Below are 15,718 nucleotides of genomic sequence, written 5' to 3'. Positions count from 1 at the left end.
TGTGTTATGCCTAGAACAAACATAATATGAAAGAGAAGGGCAGGAAATGAGGCTGAAGAGAAAGTAGGGAAGGTCCAAGACTGTGTGTGACAGGTTAAGGTTTATCTTGAAAGCTACATGGAGCCATTTAATGGAAACTAAATATTAGCTCTAAAGTATGCATTTGGCTTCTGAAAGAAAAGGCAAGAAAGTAACAGCAAAATAAATAAATAACAGCAAGAAAGTCACAGGACAGTAATAGTGACAGAAAGACATCAGATGAGAGAAATGTTATTTATTTTTTATTTAAAGATCAGATAAATTTGAATAATTTATAAAAGAACTAGTAGCGAGAATGTAAAGATATAGAGGACACAAATGATACAGCAAGTTTCCCGAAAAAGCAGAGGGTAATAGAATCTAGAGACAGGTTAGACTGCCTTGAATGGAGGGGTCATCTCTTCAGGGAGGAATTCAAGATGAGTGTACTTTATAAAGGAAGAAAACAATAAAGAACACTCCCACTAGTAATGTGTTTTCACTAGTGAGGGAAATGGATAGAAGAAAATGTTTAAGAAAAAAATATGAAAGGAGCCAAGTGCTAATAGCCAACAATGGGAAAAATGAAGTAGCCTCTCCCATCATAGGCTCAGAGGTCTAGGAGGAAAGAATAGTTTTGGGGGTGGAGGAGGAGCCCATTGACCAGCACAGTCTCAGGACACTGCTCCCCATAGTCAGAGACAGCTTAGCTCCAGCCACCATGTGGTGTTAAATCCCTAGGCAGTACAAGTGCAAGAGTGAATGAAGCTTGATGGCTTCCACTTAGACTTCAGAAGACATATGAGAAAGCCTGGGGGCACAGGCAGAGCAGGGGCAGAGCCCTCACAGAGAGATACTACTAGGGCAGTGCCAAGGGAAAATGTAGGGCTGGAGACCCCACACATACTCCCCACTGAGGCACTGCCTAGTGGAGCTGTGGGAAAGGGCTGCTGCCCTGCAGACCTCAGAATGGTAGAGCCACTGGCAGCTTGCAACCTCAGTGTGGAAAAACCAGAGGGATGGAACTGTCCACTCCTTGAAGCAGGTTGCCCAGGATGTAGGACCCAGAGTCAATGATTATTTTCGAGCTTTAAGATTTAATGACTGTGGCAGGGCACGATGGCTCACACCTTAATCCCAGCACTTTGGGAGATCAAGGCGGGTGGATCACTTGAGGTCTGGAGTTCGAGACCAGCCTGGCCAACATGGTGAAACCCTGTCTCTACTAAAAATACAAAAATTAGCCAGGCCTGGTGGTGCAAGCCTGTAGTCCCAGCTACTCGGGAGGTTGGGGCAGAATAATCATTTTAATCTGGGAGGTAGAGGGTGCACTGAAGCGAGATCATGCCACTGCACTCCAGCCTGGGTGCAACAGAGCAAGACTGTCTCAAAAAGGAAAAAAAAAAGAACAAGACTTAATGACTGCCTGCTGGGTTTCAGGCTTGCATAGGGCCTGAACTCATTTTCTTTTTTGGCTGATTTCTCCCTTTTGAAATGGGAATGTTTATTTTATCCAATGCCTGTACCCTCATTGTATCTTGGAAGTAAATAATTTGCCTTTGACTTTACAGGTTCATAGGTGGAAGGAACTTGGCTTGAGTCTCAGATGAGACTTTGGACTTGGCACTTTTCAGTTAAATGCTAGAATAAGTTAAGACTTTGGGGAACCATTGGCAGGGGATGGTTGTGTTTTGCAATATCAGAAGGACATGATATTTGAGGGACCAGGGGCAGAATGATATAGTTTGGATGGTGTCATTTCTAAAGCTCATGCTGAATTGTAATCCCCAGTGTTGGAGGTGGAGCCTGGTGGGAGGTGACTGGGTTGGATTTCTCATGAATGGTTTAGTACCATCCCTTTGGTGCTGCCCTTGCGATAGTGAGTAAACTCTTGTGAGATCTGGCTGTTTATAAGTATCTGGCATCTTTCCCCTAGCTGTCTCGCTCCTGCTCTCACCATGTGAAGTGTCTGCTCCCACTTCACCTTCCATCATGAGTAAAAGTTCCCTGAGGCCTCCCCAAAAGCCAGGGAGATGCTGATGCCATACTTATACAGCCTGCAGAACCACAAACCAATTAAATTACTTTTCTTTATCTTTTTTTTCCTTTTGAGACAGAGTCCCATTCTGTCCCCCAGGCTGGAGTACATACAGCGGAGTGATCATAGCTCACTACAGCCTTGAGCTCCTAGGGTCAAGTGATCCTTTCAGCCTCCCAAAGTGCTAGGATTACAGGCACGTGCCACTGCGCCTGGCCCTCTTTTCTTTGTAAATTTTTTTTAATGGAAATTTAGACTCTATCCTAAGCCAAATGGGAGAAAAAAAGCAGACTAGGGATATAAATGGTATTAGGATCCTACTGAGAGCTCAACCAATGTTAGAAATCAATCAAGGGGTGGCACCAATTCTTAAGTCTGTAAAAATCTCCAGCAGCAATCTATACCGTGGCTGTAGGAATGGAAAAATGGATAGTTGGATTTGACTAGACCTGAGATTTATAGGACAAATGAAGTAGAAAAACAGGAGAGAAAGGAGTTTGAGGATATGTTAAGAATGAAGAGAGGTAAAAAGGGATCTGACTAGTAAGAAAATGACATAGTCTGGGTACAGTGGCTCACACCTTTAATCCCAGCACACTGGGAGGTCTAGGTGGGCGGATCACTTGAGGTCAGGGGTTCAAGACCAGCCTGGTCAACATAGCAAAAAACCCTGTCTCTGCGCCAAACATAAAAATTAGTTGGGTGTGGTGACGAGCACCTGTAATCCCAGAGACATGGGAGACTCCAGCATGAGAATAACCTGAACCTGGGAAGTGGAGGTTGCAGTGAGCCGAGATCATATCACTGCCCTCCAGCCTGGGTGACAGAGCGATACTGTGTCTCAAAAAAAAAAGAAAATGATACAGTAAAAGGCCTAGAGATTCCAATGAACGTGAAGAACAGCAATAACCTGAGTAAAGGGTTGTTGTAATAATAAAAGTTTTCTCATCAGAATGTGTTAATGGTACTATCTTCACCAGACTCAAAATACCAAGTCATCTTCAACCATTTCCTACCCTTAAACATGTAATCTCCCTATGTCTCATTGATTCTACTTCTACCATTCCTTTGGTTCTCCCCACCCTCCATTCTAATGCTACCAGGACTTCATTACGTCTCTACCTGACTTCTGGTGTAACTTCATAACAGGTCTCTCAACCTCAAGTCTTCCTTCCAGTCCCCTTCACCATAGTAATTTTTCTAAATGACAAACATGGTCAAATTCTATCTGTGGCTTGCCCACCATTTACCAAAGTTTCAACTTCTCTATGTGGTGATCAATATTCTTATGATCTAGCCCTAACCTAGCTTTTCATTCTTTTCCTATTACTGTCCTTCATATATCCTACTCACTAAGCAAATTAAACCCTCAAAGAGACCAATGATTTCTTGTTTTCATACTCAGTCTTGGGACGTTCCCTTGTCTAGAATTCTATTGCTCATAACCAGCAGCACAATTCCGCCATTCTTCAAGCCTGTTCTAAAAGCTACTTTAATTCCTCTGACAGAAATAACCTTTCTCCTCTTGATTCCTAGAAAACTACATTTGTCTTGGAGCACTAACTATATTACCTTATTGTCATTATTTATATATCACAGGTCCCCTATTACTCTGCAAAGACCCATCTTATATCTGTATTTCCTTAGTACCTTGAATAAAACACTTTCAAAAAAAAAGTCTAGTAAATAAAGCTTACATGTATGACTTCCTATGGAAGATCATATAATATCATATAATTAAGAAGAGAGGTTCTTAAAGGAGGGCCAGTAAGTGTGAAGAAGGTTGCAAATTCATTTAGAACTATCACCACCCTGAAAATGTCGTGTGTGTATATACACTTACTTGTACATGAATTTTTTTGAAGCAAAAGTCCATAACTTTTATCAGATTCTCAAAGGGGTTCTATATTAAGAAATTAATAAATATTTCTGGTGGTGGTTCACACCTGTAATCCCAGTACTTTGGGAGGCTGAGGCAAACAAAGCCCTTGAGGTCAGGAGTTCAAGACCAGTCTGGCCAACGTGGTAAAACCCCATCTCTACTAAATATACAAAAATGAGCCAGGTAATGGTACAGCATGCCTGTAATCCCAGCTACTCAGGAGGCTGCGGCACGAGAATCACTTAAACCTGGCGGTTGGAGGTTGCAGTGAGCTGAGATTGTGCCTGGACAACAGGATGAGACTGCACTCCAGCCTGGGCAACTGAATGAGACTCTGTATCTAAATAAATAAATAAATAAATAAATAAATAAATAAATAAATAAATAAATAAATAAATAAATGTTTGTATGTGTACTTTTAAAATTTGAATCTTTATCTTTTAGAAATATATTCTAAAGTCTTTATAGATATAAAAATAATAGTTGAGATTTGTTTCAAAATAATTGAGGTTATGAGGTGGGGTGTACTGGATGGGGATATAAATTATACAAGATTGGCTCTGATTTGATAATTGTTGAAGATGAATAATTAGCACATAGAAAATTCACATTATTCACTCTACCTTGGTATATGTTGAAAATTTCCCAATGTAAGTTATTTTACTTCTTTAGAGACAGGGTCTTGCTATGTTTTCTAGGCTGGGGTGCTGTGGCTATCAGATGTGTGATTATTGTACACTATAGTCTCAAACTCCTGGGCTCAAATGATCCTCCTGCCTTAGCCTCCCTAGCAGCTGGGACTACAGGCCAATGTAAGAATAATTTTAGCGAAATATAAAGGGGGTTCTTGGCTAGTTGCAGTGGCTAACACGTATAATCTCAGTGCTTTAGGAGGCCAAGGCAGGAAGATCACATAAGCCCAGGAGTTCAAGGCTGCTGTGAGCTATGATGGTAGCAGTGCACTCTATCCTGGGTGACAGAGCAAGATTCTGTCTCTATAAAAAAAATAGTGGGGGTTCTTAGCCCCCAAAAGGGTAAAGAAACACTGCTTTCATCTAATTTTGGGATTAAATCAGCCTCTCAGAAAGCCTCTGGCTTAGGTTAGTTGCTTCTCAGGAACTAGACCTGGAGTCTAACTGGCTTCTTGGAAGTAAAACAAACAAAATGACACTTGCTGCTTTTCACACCAAAAGAAAATTTTCATTAGAATCAAGAAGTACTCAGGCTATCTGAACAGCCATCATGTATTAAAATGGTAAAATATGCAAAGAGTTTGGGAAGATTTTCTTACTGTGCTTAACACTGGCTAGAATTCTATTTGCATGTAATATGAAAATCTGAGCTTTACATTTTTAGAGAGATGTGAATAATTTACAGAAGATATAAAGAAAAACAACAGAAATGGTCAAAAGGTTTGAATATCTCCTTGTTTATAAAAGATTAAGATGATTTAGAGTGGCAACGGAAAAACCAAAGATCATTTAGTAGCAGACCTCAAATGTAGGAACACTGATAAAAGCCTACTGTTCTCCATCTTCACTTATAAGGGATCCACAGAATTCATCTTAAATTATCTCACCTCTCAAAAGGAGCTAAATCCACTTATGAGCTCTAAAACCCTATGATGCTCCGGTTTTTGATAGGTGCATGACTTGAGAAAAATATTATCTCTATTTCTTTCCTTGTTTAAACATTCACAGCATAAACATTTAGATTAGATATAATGAAATGTTTCCTTATGTGGGACCATCAGAGAATTAAATTAGAGAGAGTCTATGAAATGTCCATTTTCCTTCTACCTTATCTTCCTGGCCCCTCTATTCTTCCCATATTACATTAAAATAGTTGAGCTGCAGTCTAGCCTGAAGGCAAGAGAGTGAGCAAGATGAATTATTTAATTCCTTTTAGCCCTATGACGCTATGATTGAACTATTTCTCATATACCAAAGATAGAAGGTTGTAAGTGTAATGCATCCCTTGCACCTAAGCCCTTAACTGGCCCCCTTCTCAAATGCTAAAGGGTAATTCTATCTCCGTATTAACATTGGATCTACTGAGTAAACAAAGAACATCAAAGGCAATCTACAGAGAACCTGGTTTAACATGAACAGTTTAAGTATTAATTCTGAATTTCAGAACTACAAATTGCCTTGGCAGAAGTGACATATCTCAAACAGAAAGGAACATTTTGTAACATGGAAGAGGTGAGAAAAAATAGAAGGGTATACTGAACAAAACGTTTTATAATCATGTCTGTACTCTCATATTGTCATTTTCCACATATGGAAACTGAGGCATTTTCTTATGAAAAAATTAACTTAAAATGGAAAAGAAGAACATGAAAGGTAACAAAATCCTAAGAATTCTCTAGAACTACAAATGAAACACAGAAACAGAATTTCTTAAATAGCATTTATTTTCTCTTAAAAAGTCTATTATGTACTAACAAGTGTTCCTCTAAATTATCAGAAAGGCATCACTACTAAAATTTTATACATATTTTTTATATGAGAAGGAATATTAGGTTAGAATCTGAATTTCCCTTTATCATTTCTCTTATACAACTGGAATTAAAATGACTAATATTGCTAAAATCAAGGCTACTAAATTTTCCCAAGAATTTCGATTGAATGCCCAAAAACACTGTTAAAATACGCAGAAGGGCCCATTCAAAAGCAAAGCAATCTCTCCACCCCTTCATAAAAGATTTAAGCTAAAGAAAAAATAAAAGGAAACCCAACAGCTGAAGACATTGGGCTATTTATAAGTCTTCTCCCAGTCCCCCAGACACCCTCACATGGGGGCTGTAAACAGCTAACTAAAATATCTTTGAGACTTTTATGTCCACATCCACTGACACAAGTAGAGCTGTAACCACAGCGAAACTAGACTTTGGTTTCCTTTAGTAAGTATATGCCTATGATAGTAAACTGGAGTATACGTAACAGTAATAAAACAATTTAAAAAAAAAATAAAAATTATACCTTTTTCTCCAACAAATGGTAAAGACCACGTGAAGACATCCATAAAATTGGGCAACCAGTAAGGATGTGGAGAACAGTTAAATTGTCGAATATTCATCACATTATTTTCATACTTTAATACAGCAGCTGCAAGATAAGTTGAATATCAATGTAACTATTTGTAATTAGTCTTAAAAATATAAAATACATAAAAGCAGAAAAATGTATTTTTAAGAGGAAGGGAGATCATGGGTGAGTGGAATCAGGGCTGGTAGAGGGAGGAAGGAACTAATTTTTTAATAATAATACACATTTTGTTTTTAACACTGTTACGCAGAACTATACTACAGTCAGATCTTCAATATCCAGATTCTTTCAAGAATGTTTGTTTTACTTTACAATCCAATGATGAACACGCATTTTTACTAAATCCAAAATTGTGAAAACTCAATTTTTAGAGGAAACACAGAATGGCAATGAGCAATTTTCTAGGTTTTAAAATTTCATACAAATTGAGCATTTAAGTTCTAGCTTCAGGCAACCTGAAAAGGATAGCTGAATAGTAATAAAGCAAACAAAAAAAATCTCACCCACTTGCAACATTTTATTTATAAATGTATGAATGTATTTGTTTCATTTAATATGGAAAATCAGGCAAAACTACTACAAAGAAATATTTTACTTTGTATAGAAAAAATCCCACTAAAACATCAAAGATAAAATATTATAACCAAATAATCCAAAGGTAACATATTCATCTCAAATACAGGTATCTCAAAATGTTTCAATATGTTGATATAATTAAAATCTTAAATGACCTATATAGATTTCAGTTACTAGTTATACTACTGTATGGAACACTGAGTTAGAAGGGCTAGGTTCTCATCTAAACTATAGCACATACTAGCTGTGCAATGCGTGGTAAATTATTCAACTAATCTGTTTCTCATTTTTAAAACAAGACTAGTATGTCTACCCTGCCTACCACAGAAGTTTACTTTTAAGATAAGACAATGCACTTCACATGAAAATACATAAAAGTATAAAATGTCCTATAGATATTATAATTTTATGGTTACTTTTTTTCATTTTAATGAAAAGAAATGAAATTTAATTTTTTTCATTTAATGAAATGCAGATGTTAAGCTTCCAAGATTTGTGATTTTGGCTAATGAATCAAAAGTAATCCTGCTACATGTTACTATTCATTAACTTAATAGGTATTATGTTTGTCTCCCATATGAAATTCCCATCTGAAATAAAAGTATTTTAAATTATATGTTTGGACAATCAGTTCAAAGTGAAAAAAAAAAGTATTTTAAATTATCCTCAAACAATATGAGCTGATACCAAGCTTTCAGATCTTTTTTAAAGGAGAAAAGAGAAAAATCTAGAAAATTGCCTTATGGATAGAATGAAAAATTACAAACATACCCATATAATGGAAACACTCAAATCATTAACACTATTTGTGCGCAGACTCAGAATCACAAAGAGACATTTGATTTTTGACAAGACAGAGTCAATGGTTTGAGTTTCTTTTCTAAGTACTAAAAAAAAATCCAACCCTTAACCTCCTGAGTCAAACCAACAAAGGACAATGAGTAAGGCAGTATTCAACTAGACACTGAACACTAGTTCCCTTAATACTAAGAAGGGTAAGTCACAGTTAAGGAATTAGAGCACTGGCAGAAAGTTAAATTTAACACTTGGTTCTGTTTTTGAGAATCAAATTAGGGTAGGGCACAGTGGCTCAGGCTTGTAATCCCAGCACTTTGGAAGGCCAAAGCAGCAATCACTTGAAGTCAGGAGTCTGAGACCAGCCTGGTGAACATGGTGAAACCTCATTCTATAAAAATACAAAAATTAGCTGGGTGAGGTGGCAGGCGCCTGTAATCTCAGCTATTCAGGAGGCTGAGGCAAGAAAATCACTTGTACCCAGGATGCAGATATAGCAGTCAGCTGAGATTGTACCACTACATTTCAGCCTGGGTGACAGAGTAAGACCTTGTCTCAAAAAAAAAAAAAAAAAAAGAGAGAGAGACAATGGAATCAAAACTTAGATATGTTTCTTCTTAAAAATGAAGTCATATTTCATTAGACATTCTGTAGTATAAGTTCTTATAGCATATTCTGCACCCAACATGCTACTGTTTGGTCTCAGGCAAATGTTCTAATCTTTTAACCATTACCTGTCATCAACCAAAAAAACTCTTCCTCTGTTCCTCTTTTGAACTTATACCATGACCCTTATTTAGCAATGACCTCATTCTCTCTCTAAATGTCCTTTTTATACATCTTTAACCTTCTGTTCTTTCCTCCTGGCACATTGACTCCAGTCTGATCCTGAAGCTATGGCATTAGTCGACTGAATTCCAGACATGTCAAGACAGAAAGAAGAGAAGCTGGCCTCTTAATTTTATCTTCCGAAGATGTAAACTACATAAACATACCCAATCTCGTCTTCAATGTGCTTGGTATACACTTAACTAGATCTGGCACTTTCAGTCAATAAATTATATCCAAAATAAAATGAAATCCAACTACTATAGACAGATCAAATTTTCAGGGAAGGAGAGGAAATGACAACCACTGGAACAGAAGGTAAAGGAAAAAAGCAGTAAAAAGAAAGAGAAGAATGTTCCCTCAAATGAGATGAAAATAGATTAATCAAAAAAGCTCAAAGGCAAATCTTCATGGGGCAGTAATAAGACTGTGGAGGTAAAAGAAGGAAATAAGAAAGGGAAAGAGAACCTAGATCAGTGAACATAAAACAAGAAACATGATAATCCAAACAAGTAGACAGTGCAAATAAACAAAATTGTCAAAGTAGCAGCAGCTTTATACAAACAAGAAAACATCCTCAATAAGGGAAAAGATTCAAGAAAGGGGAGTTTGAGAAAATCATGTTTGGTTTTGCTTGATGCACTTAACTCAGAGCACGTTTTACAAAACGGCTTTTATGAGAGACAAGTTGTGGAATGGTTATATTACTTAGTTTCACAGTTTGGATTTTTATTTCTTGTTCTCTCCCCTCCCTTATATCTTACAGTTATTTAAAAAGAAATTTAGATACTAATAGTTTCAAACAACACCCCATTTTTATTATACTTTCAAAAAAATAAGTCAACTAAAATACTAAGTTGTTTAACAATTTTTTTTATCAACAACATCTTACCTTTATTATTGTAGACATCTAAGTAATTAGGTGCCGAAAAAATTGTTATTAATGAAGGGAACCCTGTAGTTTGACTTTTTCTGTACATTCTATAGCTGCAAAACAAATAGCTTAATATGCATCGTAAAGCATCAATCATGGTTACTAAGTTTGATTTATATTTTAGGTGTTAATTTGGGTCAGGGAAACAGAATTCTTACCCTGCATCTTGAGCTTCATGAGCTCTAATAATCGATAACAAATTATTGTTTTGCAAAAATTCACACACTGCTGGATAGCTGTGGGAAAAAAAGAGTAAAGTAAAATAATTTTTTTTTGTATGAAGCATATGCTATGTTAACAACTAAAATGTGATTAATCTTGGATATTTTTCCTTACTTATAAAAATAAGAACATCCTCGAACTGTATTGTGACTAAAATGTTCTTGTGATTTTTCATTTCCAAAATCTTCAGAAGGATCGGACCATAACAAGTCACACATTGGTCCAAATGCAGGTGGCTCTTTGAATCTATCTAACTGTGAAAGAAAGAAAAGAAAGAACAGACGTAACTCATCAAAAATAAGGACAATATGTACATAGGAAAGCAGTACCAACTTTGAATACGTCCATACTATATTATTGTGAATAAACAGAAGCTATTTCCTTAAGATATCAGTATATGAATTTTTACCATTACCTAATCTTGGCAGTGAAGAGAAGTTTGAAGCTTCTACTCTACTCAACAATGTACTATAAATAGAAACCAATCTTGGAACTAAAATATATACTTACTCTCCTAATATCATCCAGTGTGTGTATTTCTGGTGAAAGTCCACCATGAACACAAAGAAACTGTTGGTTTAAAAGTGCAGCAAGAGGCAAACTATCAAAAGCTTCCATACAAGCTTCATAAACTCTTTCCGAATACTTAATTTTACCTAGAAAAAGAAAAAAAATTAAGTAATTGAAAACTACATGACTGACCATTTTCAAAATATATATATTAGAATTTTATTTCTTGTTCTCTCCCCTCCTGTATATCTTATAGCTATTTATAATGAAATTGTGATAGTTACAGTTTCAATTGTAAAAGGTAATAGGATATAGATAGACAGACAGACAGATAGATGGCAAGAAAACTATAGAGACAGAAAACAGCAAAGTGGTGGCCAGTACTTCAGAGTGAGTGAAGGGGTGACTATAAAAAGGTAGCAAGAGAGAATTTATGGCATGATAAAACTTTTCTGTATGACAGTGGTGGTAGGGAACTCTATGTAGTGTCAAAGTCACAGAAGTAAATACCACAGAGAATAAATTTTACTGTATTCAATTTTTCTTTAAACGAAAGCATCTTCCCCTATAAGAATCAACAAAAATATGCAATGTTACCAGTCTTAAGAAGACAATATCTGCTTTCTTTCTAAAATTATTTTGGAGTATATTATGTCTTATGAAGACAAACTATTTGCTCTCTAAAATTATTTTGAATTATTCAGCAGAATATTACTAAAGTATTACTAAAATAAATATTTTATCAAATATTACTAAAAATAAGTAAGTCAAGTCTCTAAAAACAGGCCAGGCACAGTGACTTACGCCTGTAATCCCAGCTCTTTGACAGGCTGAATTGGGCAGATTACTTGAGGCCAGGAGTTCAAGACTAGCCTGGCCAACATGGTCAAACACTGTCTCTACTAAAAATACAAAAATTAGCCACGCATGGTGGCACACACCTGTAATTCCAGAGACTCAATGGCTGAGGCACCAGAATCACTTGAACCCAGGAGATGGAGGTTGTAGTGAGCCAAGATCGTGCCACTTGCACTCCAGCCTAGACAACAGAGCAAGACTCTGTTTCAAANAAAAAAAAAAAAAAAAAAAAATTTAAAAACAACTGTAAATCGCTAATGTTTTCCCATTTTTAAAAGGCCTCCAAAGTTCTCATCTATGGGAATTTCTGATATGTCAGTGCTAAGAATAACTATTTTAATAACTTTTCTATGTCAGTGCTAAAAAAAAAAAAAAAAAAGAATCCATACAAAAAAAAAAAAAAAAAAAAAAAAATCTCTAAAAACAGCTCAACCCTTCACCTTTATTGGCCAAATAAGGCAAAATTAGAACTATAAATCATTTTAATACTTGCTTTATTTTATTCTAAGAGTCAATGACTATTGTTATTACAGGCAAGACGACTACATCATCACAACAAAATTCAAGGTTCATCCAATTTTTCTGAAAAATAAAAGAAAATAGCATACTCATAGTCAGAAAAGCTGAGGGATTCCTCTTGTCTACAATAAATACTTAAAAATGGGCAGTGAAGCAGGAAGCCAATACAGAAACACAAGAAAGACAAAACTCTACCAAATCAAACTAATTTACTTTTAGAGAGATATCATGCACTTTCCTTTGATCCTTTATAACTTTAAATTCCTGAGTATTTTGGTTTTAAGGAGATTTTGGTAGATGGTTTGTTATTTAAGCAAAAAAAAAGAACTTAGTTCCTATTTCCCGTTTTAACACTGTAACTTTCAAATATAAAAAAAACTATATATATATCTCCAACAACCAAGATTCTAAACTGCTAGTCTGCTAAAAGACCTGTTTTCTAGCACTGTGGTTTAATAAAAATTCTAATTTGATTGCTTTTAGGTCAAGCATGCACTTTCCAGGTCTCATCTTATTCATTTAGGTTAACTGCCTGATCCTTGAAGTTTTAAGAGTATGCCACTTCTGCTTCTACCCATCACTGTATTTTCTTCCTTTTACTGCAAGTCTCTACGTAATATGATCTTTTTGGATCACGTTTTGAGCCTCAAAATGTTGAAATTACTTCTGTTTTCAGAGCGTAACTCTATTTAATACAGTCATGAATATTAACTTAAAAAGCACAAAGGTGGGCCAGGCATGGTGGCTCATGCCTGTAATCCCAGCATTTTGGGAGGCCAAGGCAGGTGGATCACTTGAGGTCAGGAGTTCAAGACCAGCCTGACCAACATGGTAAAACGCCGTCTCTACTAAACATAAAAAAATCAGCTGGGCGTGGTGGCCCATGCCTGTAATTCCAGCTACTTGGGAGGCTGCGGCAGGAGAATCACTTGAACCTGGGAGGCAGAGGTTGCAGTGAGCTGACATTGTGCCACTGCACTCCAACCAGGGTGACAGAGCGAGATTCCATCTCAAAAAAAGTACAAAGGTTTGAGGTATGAAAAAGGCCTTGCCTCACTCTGTAACGTATGGTTACTTATAGGTATTAGATTACCACTGTGGTAATAATTTGAGAGAGAAAAGGGATAAACATTTTAAGTTAAGAATTTTACGAACTACTGTACCTGGCTAGTCTTAAAAAAAAAAAGATATAAAAAATAAAAACAAAAAATTTTAAAAAGAATTTCAGTCATTAATAGCATGATTGAAATAATGCAATGATAACAGGATAAACAATTTGTTAGGATTCCTCACAGGAATGCCTCAAGATTGAAGGACAAAAATGTCCAATGCAACAATAACATTTTTTTTTCTGGTTTTTATTCTTCCTGTTAGACAAAATCTCTCTCTCTCTCTCTCATTTTCTCTCTTTCTATATATATATATATATATATATATATATATATATATATATATATATAATTTTTTTTTTCCTGAGACGAAGTTTCACTCTCATTACCCAGGTTGGAGTGCAATGACACGATCTTGGCTCACTGCAACCTTCGCCCCCTGGGCTCAAGGGATTCTCCTGTCTCAGCCTCCTGAGTAGCTGGGATTACAGGCTCGTGCCACCACACCTGGCTAATTTTTGCATTTTTAGTAGAGATGGGGTTTTGCCATGTTGGCCAGGCTGGTCTCCAACTCCTGACCTCAGGTGATCCGCCTACCTCGGCCTCCCAAAGTGCTGGGATTACAGGCGTGAGCCACCGCGCCTGGCCTAGAAAAAGAAAATTTAACATTAAAACTATATAAAAAACTCTAAGCTGCTGGGCGTGGTGGCTCACGCCTGTAATCCAAGCACTTTGGAGGCCAAGGCAGGCAGATCACCTGAGGTCGGGAGTACAAGACCAGCCTGACCAACATGGTGAAACCCCGTCTTTATTAAAAAAAAAGAAAAAAGTATAAAAATAAATAAATAAATAAAATTAATAAAACTCTAAGCTACTCTAGAGCATATTTGTAAAAGTTAAACATAATAGGAAATTCTGAAATGAAAACTTTTTTATTTTTGAGACATGGTCTGACTCTATTGCCCAGGCTGGAGTACAGTGGCATGATCTTGGCTCACTACAACCTCCGTCTCCCAGACTCAAGCGATCCTCCCACCTCAGCCTCCTGAGTAGCTGGAACTATAGGAGCGAGCCACCATACCCAGCTGATATTTTTGTGTATTTTTGGTGGAGATGGGGTTTCACCATATTGGCCAGACTGGTCTCAAACTCCTGAGCTCAGGCATTCCGCCTGCCTAGGTCTTCTAAAGTGCTGGGATTACAGGTGCGAACCACTGTGCCTCACCAAAAACTTTTTAATTAAATACCATTAAACACCAGAGACTGCTCGACAACTTTTCCTTAAAGCTTTTGAAATCTGTTCTTACATGTTGCACTGTAAAGTCTTCATAACTCTTACTACCCACGTAAGTCCAAAAGAATACCAAGGAAGTGAAAACATTTCTCCTGGCAGTACTCACATTCCTGCTTAAAGGTAAAATATTCAGTAAGGTGTCTGCATTCATGGTTGCCTCTCAGAAGAAATAATGTGCTTGGGTAAAGAATCTTCAGAACCCATAAATATAAGACACACTGCAAAAGAAAATTTTTCTAGTGAATTTATCTTGTATTTCTGTTTAATGAAGTTGTTTGATCTTTACTCCTCTTCCTCTATTACCCTTACCATCCTCTATTATCTTTCTTTGTTCCTTAGTAAAATATAAGCACCACAAAATCACAGATTCTGTCATCCTATTCACTTTTTATTCTCCACTCCCAGAAAAGCACCTAGCAAATAGAAGAGCAATAAATTTTGTTGAATAAATGAATCAAACAATCTATTTAATTACTTCGGATTTACAGACTCCCCAGTATAAAAACAATTAGCACACTGGTCTCCAGAAGTATATTAGTAAATAAAATAATAATGTCAAAATAACAGCAGCTAACATTTATTGAGTACTTACAATATGCGAAGCACTATTTAATTAATTCCCTTCATTTATTCCTCAAACAACACTATGAAGTATGTAATATCTTTATTTTACAATGAGAAACTGAAGTAAAGACCTTAAGTAACTTGTCCAAAATCACAAAACTTCTAAGTGATGGAGATATGATTCTGATCCTCTGATCTTAAGCATTATGCCATGCTGCCCAATGAAGGGAAGGTCCATGTTTTATGTTTGTTTTGTTGATTATGAATATTGCCTTATATAAGTGCTTACTGTCTGAACTAATTCAATGCAAATGCAATTTTTCAAATAAAATTATTTAACATTATAGCAGATGCTATTCTTTTAATATAAGAAAGAGACTCACATTTTATCTATTTGCTTAAAAAAAGAAGGACTATTGCCGGGCACGGTGGCTCAAGCCTGTAATCCTAGCACTTTGGGAGGCCGAGGTGGGTGGATCACGAGGTCAAGAGATCGAGACCATCCTGGTCAACATGGTGAA

The 15,718-nt window shown here is 36.5% G+C and overlaps 1 protein-coding gene across 4 annotated transcripts in view; it reads right to left on the bottom strand.

Moving 5' to 3' along the window:
- Window positions 1-15,718, bottom strand: part of PPP3CB (protein phosphatase 3 catalytic subunit beta) — a 58,101-nt gene that overhangs the window by 22,346 nt on the left and 20,037 nt on the right. For all 4 annotated transcript variants that reach the window (XM_017519528.1, XM_017519530.1, XM_017519525.1 and 1 more), the window contains exons 4-9: window positions 14,740-14,851; window positions 10,854-10,999; window positions 10,458-10,597; window positions 10,280-10,357; window positions 10,080-10,174; window positions 6,923-7,048 (exon numbers count right to left, since the gene is read on the bottom strand). In XM_017519528.1, the coding sequence (XP_017375017.1) occupies window positions 6,923-7,048; window positions 10,080-10,174; window positions 10,280-10,357; window positions 10,458-10,597; window positions 10,854-10,999; window positions 14,740-14,851 (697 nt within the window). The remainder of the gene's footprint in view (window positions 1-6,922; window positions 7,049-10,079; window positions 10,175-10,279; window positions 10,358-10,457; window positions 10,598-10,853; window positions 11,000-14,739; window positions 14,852-15,718) is intronic.

Source organism: Cebus imitator, unplaced genomic scaffold (genome assembly GCF_001604975.1).
Source record: "Cebus imitator isolate Cc_AM_T3 unplaced genomic scaffold, Cebus_imitator-1.0 Scaffold755, whole genome shotgun sequence".
NCBI lineage: Eukaryota > Metazoa > Chordata > Mammalia > Primates > Cebidae > Cebus > Cebus imitator.
Note: the sequence above shows the minus strand (reverse complement) of the source record. Positions and strands in the feature narration are given on the sequence as shown.